We start from the raw sequence: 6575 nt of genomic DNA, 5'->3' as shown, positions 1-6575 counted from the left end.
GTGTGTGTGTGTGTGTGTGTGTGTGTGTGTGTGTGGTTTTAGACAGGGTCTCCTGGTTTTCTGGCTGCCTACCTGTTTACTATGTAGTCACTGATAGCTTTGAACTCCGTCCTGCTGCTCCTGAAGTTCTAGGGGTGGTTACGGTGTTGTTTGCTCCTCCGCCCAGTTGTGTGTGGTGCTTTAAATGAATGTATTTATTGACACAGTTCTTGTATATCCCTGGCTGGTCACTTGCTCTGTAGACCAGGTTGGCTTTGAGCTCAGATTTGCCTGCTTCTGACTCAGGTGTGCTGGGATTAAAAGGTATGCGCCACCCATGCCTAGTTTTCTATTTTTGTTCTCTGCATATTTGATTTTTTAAGACTCCACACAGAGGCTAGATCAGATGGGCTGGAGAAATAACTCCTTCATGGGGAGCACTCACTGATCTTGCAGAAGACCCGGGTGTGGTTCCCTGCACCCACATGGCAGCTCATAACCAAATGTAACTGCTGTTCCAGGGGATTGGACTTTCTGTTCTGGCCCTCATGGGCACCAGGAACACATGTGGTACACACAATGAAGGCAGACACATACAAAATAAAAATTAAGAGCAGACTGTATCAGACATGGCTAATACTCCACTTCCCTTGGCCTCTTTTTCTGTTGCCGTAAAGTCATGTCATTCCCGTGTCGCAGTGAACACAGTGTGCATGTCTTCGCGGGTGGAGATTTTATCTGCAACGTGAGGGCAGTAGTCATCCTCACCAGCGGTAAACTAGGATTGCCTTTCTCCACACCCTCATCAGACACAGTTGGTATCGTTTGCCTTTGTGATGCCCGTTCCAAGGGCTCTGAGATGGCCTGACGGTGGGTTCGATTTCTGCTTTCCTTGTTAATGATCTCTGAGCACCTGTCATTGACTGCATTTTGGATATTTTTAAGTCTTTGGAGAAATATGTATTGTGTCCCCACCTGCCCATCCTCTTTGAAACAGTCTCACTCCTGATCCTCAACCTCCCAATTCCTGAGATAACATATGTGTGTATGTGTACTGCAGTGCCTGGCTCTTGCCTGTACTGTGTGGATGGGGTGGGACGGAGAAGGGAGTGAGGGAGGGCCTCTTACTGGCCTGGAGTTCATATTTAGTCTAGGCTGGCCAGTGCACCAGCCCAGGGATCCTTCTTAGGATACCACATCTAGCCTTTCACATGGGTGCTAGAGCTGGAGCCAGGTCCTCGTGTCTGTAAGGAAAACATTTTATTGGCCGAGCTACCTTCCTCTGGTAGGAATTTTATAGTTTCTGCTCTTATATTTAGGTCTCCTCCGTAGTTTTTAATGTTTATGGTCTTATATGATTTAGTGGTTGATTTTTTGTTTATGATAATAAGTTTTCAGTCTTAATTTCTTTTGCATGTGAAAATTCAGTTTCCGGGGTTGGAGAGATGGCTCAGAAGTTCTTGCAGAGGACCCAGGTTCAGTTCCCAGCACCCACATTGGGGTAGCTCACAGCTGTCTATAATTCCGTTTCCCGGGGCCCAACCCCCTCCCGAGCTGCAGCGCTGGTACAGACATCACAGCGCTCTCGTCCTTGTTCACCCAGATGCATACACGTGCACAAAATAAAAGTAAATAAATCTTTGAAAAATACAAAAAAATTTAGTTTTTCCCAGTATTAATATTGCTAGTATTTTTATAAAAATCTCTACTTCTGTCAGGCATGATGGAACACACCTTTAATTCCAACCCTGGAGAAGCAGAGGCTAAACTATGGACCTCTTTTAGTTCAAGGCCAGCCTGATCTACATAGAGAGATCCAGGCCAGCCCAGGCTTCATAGTGAGATCCTGTCTTTGTGTGAAAAAAAGAAAAACCTACTTTCATCTTTTTGAGACAAGGTCTTAGTATATATAGCCCTGAAATTTCTGATCTTTGCGCCTTCCCTTGCCGATGGCCAGGTCTATAGGCACAGACCATTGCACCCGGCAGAAGTTCTTCATTTTGGTTTATTCTAACTGTGGGCCCCTATCAGCCATCCTTTTCATCTTACAGACAAGGAAGTTGGGGCACAGTTGGGAGAGCAGCTGTGGTGAAGATTGCGTTGCCCAAGCTTTCTGACTCGGTGTCCAGCCTGCAGAGTCCTCACTGTCAGGGTAGCTGTACTGTCTGACCGCCACGTGATCCTGAATTAGCCAATGGGTTGGTTAGTGAGCATGGTGATGGCTTGACTTCTGGCAGAAACCCAGAGCTTAGACCTCTGAGAGCCTTCAGCTAGCTAGTGAGTGTAGCCTTGTTTCTTCCATGCTCTGGGTGTCAGCACTTCAGCACTACAGTGGAAGGTCATTTTAAAAATGAATTCCCCAACAGAAATATAAGGAACATCCCTAAATAAATCGTGACAGAGACACTTGTTTCCAGCATAAGAACTGAAGCAAGACGATTGCTGCTGGGACATTTGTCAGACGACTCAGATTCCAAACTTCTTTGCGCAAGTCTGCAAATGGCTTGCAAAAGTTCCAGTTTAGGGAGTTCCACACATACCTTAGCAAGCACACAGACTTGTGAATACAGAATCCAGGAGGAAGTCCCTTAGTTGCAGAGCTAACCCCACTAGTTCCCTGGATCCTTAAACAGCACCGCCAGTGAGGAGCGCAGCCTAAGCTTCTGAGAGTGGCTGCAGCTGTAGACGCCTGTTGCTCGCTAGCTGTGACTCTGACGGCCATTTTCCCGTCCTGAGCCTCGATCTCACCTTCTGTTTGAGGGGCATAGGGTTCTGTGACTACCTGTGTAGCTTAAGGTGATGATGTTGAATTCCTGGCCCTCCTGCCTGCTCCTCACAAGAGTTGAGATTACAGGCCAGGCACCACTGTGCTTGGCTTCCTTCCTTCCTGAACAGCTTTGGAGACTTTTCAACCCTCAGTGCCCACAGTACACCAAGTGTCCAACCTCACTAAACAGTTGTGACTTTTAGGCAACCAGACACTTTATCTGACCCCTGTTCTGCCTACCCCCAAAATATGCTGCCCTCTTGAGAAGCTTCTACGCATTCTTCATACGCAGTTGAAGCAAGACACTCCCTCAGAGAGAGCCTTCCTAACCTCCCAGCAGGCACACGCACAGAGCCACCTCTGCTCCTGTTGTTCTCAAGCCTGTGTTTACCGAGAGTAGTCTCCTGATGTCCTGATAAGGTGAACAGGACGCTTTAGGGCAGGGACAAAGCCTGTCATCTTAAAGTCGCGGTTCCTGTTGAAACAGGGCCTTGTCTTTATCAGAAGTCCAACCGGGCAACTGGAGGGGACTGATGCTGAGCATTTGGTTTGAGGTATTTCTCTTCTGGAGCTTAGTATATGTTACTGAAACAGATACAGTTAGGCTACTGAAGATTATTAAACAGATTGCTGGGATTGTCAGTAACAAAAGAATTCAACTTTCCTATAAAACTATTGAGTAATATTTTGAGAAGTTTGAAGTCTTTGACTAACAAAATAGATTAAACAGTGCTTGAGGAAAGGTCTGGGTGTGGTAGCATGGGGCTGTAAACCAGTCATTCAGGAAGCTGAGGCAAGAGGATGGCGAGCCCCAGGCCTACCTGGGCTACATGGCTAAATAATACCGGTATACTAAAATTATTAGTTGGAGACCCACTCAGCCTTAATATGGGAAAACCAAAACTGCGGCAGTTTCTTTAGAGAAGGCCCTCGTGGGAGTGGCTTACTCAGTATGGGCACTGATGTAGCAGCCAAGTTATGATGCCTCTGAGGAGGTCATTGGACTGCTACTCCTAAAACGCTGGGGGCTCCCAGTAGGCTTTGCATCTGTTTCCCTTGCGGTGATTCAGTCGGTCCTCACAGGAACTGTGTAGTAGGTAATTATTGCAGTTTCACAGGCATGAGCACAGGAGCTCAGAGGTAGCGTAGCTTGCTCAGGATCTCATTGGCAATGTCAGCACATTTGGAACAGTAGTACCCAACAGTTACTGTAGAAGTGTAGTCTGCTTTGGTCTTCCACTGTGGTAAGGACCCTGAGTGGGTATTTGACTTTTTCCCCCATGTAGATGAAGCAGCCTTACAAATTAGGGGTGGGGCAGGGGTCTCTTTCCTGTTAAGCCATCCTATTTCCATGTTTTTGGATTATGTGATGAGCGTTGTAATCCCATATAGAGGCAGAACATTAGAAATGCCAGTGTTGGAATGGACACTAGGTACATCTTGATTTCTTTTGTAAGCACCTTTTTTCCTCTGGTTTTATGAGACAGGATGCTGCTGTGTAGCTCAGCCTGGCCTTGGAAGCTTGTGAATTTGTAAAGGTATCCTCATTTTCCAAGTGCTGGCATTGAAGATGTGCACTGCTACACACAGTCTCTCCTTTCAGTAGAAGCTTCTGTGTTTCTAGTCATCATTTATTTTCTCACTGATTCAGCAGACTGCCCAAGGGAACAAAGGAAACCTGCCCAGGGGGCCACAGTTTCTCCACTAATCAGAGTGGTTTGCTTAAATTCTTAATTGGCCCAAGGATGTAATTCCGTTTACAGCCTCTGGGGGAGTAATTGGCTCCTTAGGACCCTGTTGATACCTCCATAACTATGAGCCCCGACCTCTCTCTCCACTTTTTAGAGGCCGTAGGAACCCAAGGCAGCCCTGAATGCACAGAACCTCCCAGAGCACACTGGTTCCCATCTGCACGTGCTCTGTCCTCGTGTGGGGATTCTGGATCCGCTCTTCCTATGTGCTGTACACGGTCGGACTGAGAGTGGCTGTGCATAGTTTCCTGACTGTGGCTTGCTTTGTTCCTGGACTGGCCTGAGGGTGTAGCGGTGGGGCAGGCTGCTTTAATTCAGGCTTTAGTTCACCGGCCTCCGAGGTCGGTCGAGATTGACTGATAAGGGCTTGGGTGGCTTGGTTTGGTTTAGAGGGGGTTGTTTTGTTTTACGGTTTTGGTTTTGGTTTGGTTTCCCACAGAAAACATTTCACTTGTTTCTGCAGTTTTTGTGTGTAAGTCTAGGCAAGTGTCCAAAAAGGCACTAGCCAAGACATCTGTTTTTAGGGAAGATGTCTAGGGAACACCTGGAAGGTGGGGGGAGGGGACATCCAGAGTCCAGGAAATCTACAGGTGATTTCAAATATTTTAAACTTAAAAATGATTGTGTGTGTGTGTGTGTGTGTGTGTGTAGCACTCTGCGTATGCGCTGTGTGCATTCATGTGCCTGTAGAGGCCAGAAGAGGACAACTCACCCTGTACCACTTTCAATGAGAACGACAAAGTAATCAACAGGCATAGGTAGCATAATCCCACAGCTGAAATAAATCGCTGTTAATAACACTTAATTCTTTCCTATTCTTTCAATGTACATATCTTTAACATCATTAAAGTTAAAGTGAATTTTCTGTTTTATGAATTGCTTTGTAAGTATTTTGTGCTTAAATTTGGAATTCCTTAATCACCAAGCACAAATATGGGTCAAAGGATGTTCATTCAAAATCCTACTTAGTGAGAATTACATATTTAACTGCAGTTCTCATGTTAATCAAGGGTTGAACTGTATGCACGTCACAGGACATGTCCATTCCTATCTCACCTTTGCTGCCTTTAAAAAACAATAGAAGACCCAGTAGCCTAGGCTAGGCTGCACCTCACCTCCTTATGCATCTGTCCCCAGAATTTGGGTTAAAGGTGTGTAACACCATGGCGGGCTCTTCTGCTCGTTCATCAGTTGGTACTGAATGCCAGAGGCACGCCCTCTGCATAGCGTGACAAAGTGGGAGTACCTGACGTTTTCCCCTAATAATTAATTTTCTTAATAAATTTTTTTTCATGCGCTATGTGTTGATCATTTCTCCTCCCCCAACTCCTCCCAGAACCTCTCCAACTTTGTGTTCTCATTCTTTTTCCCCAAAAAGTAAGTAAATAAATATCAGAACAAACCAGCGAAAGACCAGTAAGACAAAAACAAAATGAGATGGAAAATCCATTTTAAAAACATGGAATTCATTTTGTGTTGGTCCCTGCTCCTGGCCATGGGGCTGCCCTGGAGTGTGGTTGATATACCCCCTGACACTCACTCTATTGGAAAAAACTGATTTTTCCTTTCGTGGGTATAAATGGTTTCTCCTGGTGTTCGACCCCATGTTGAGAAGTAGCTAACATGTGCCCTCTCTGTTCCTCCCCACAGTGCCCTGCCAGACCGTCCTAGATTACCTAAAGACAGTGTTGCTGCACCACAACCAGCTCCTGCCGCAGCCTGCAGACCAGCCCACCGAGGTAGGAGTTGCCTCTGGGAAGAGGGGCATGCAGATGGAATTTCCTCAGGTGAAGCCTGCTTCCAGTTTCCAGTCTCTGTGGAGTGGATAGGCTGGTTCAAGCACGTTGCTGACTGGGGGAGTTTGTGGGTCTGTTACTGTGGGCACATATTCTGTGGATTTAATTTACAAAGGTTCATCCGCACCTCAAAGGGGAAACAGCACCTTCCATTGCAAAGGCGAGTCTTCCCCATTCCTTAGGAGCAGAGAAGTGGGAAATGGAGATAACATCCATCATGCCTTCAGGTAGAGCCCTGCTCTCCTTGGGCCTGCTCTGGGGCGTCTGGCGTTCATTCCCTGG

The 6575-nt window shown here is 46.5% G+C and overlaps 1 protein-coding gene across 1 annotated transcript in view; it reads left to right on the top strand.

The window, feature by feature from the left end:
* The window catches only part of Bend4 (BEN domain containing 4), a 30662-nt gene that overhangs the window by 12168 nt on the left and 11919 nt on the right, over positions 1 to 6575 (top strand). Inside the window, exon 3 of the mRNA XM_026785249.1 lies at positions 6148 to 6236. Coding sequence (XP_026641050.1) covers positions 6148 to 6236 — 89 coding nt within the window. The remainder of the gene's footprint in view (positions 1 to 6147; positions 6237 to 6575) is intronic.

The sequence above is a fragment of the Microtus ochrogaster genome, linkage group LG1 (assembly GCF_000317375.1).
Source record: "Microtus ochrogaster isolate Prairie Vole_2 linkage group LG1, MicOch1.0, whole genome shotgun sequence".
Lineage (NCBI taxonomy): Eukaryota > Metazoa > Chordata > Mammalia > Rodentia > Cricetidae > Microtus > Microtus ochrogaster.
Note: the sequence above shows the minus strand (reverse complement) of the source record. Positions and strands in the feature narration are given on the sequence as shown.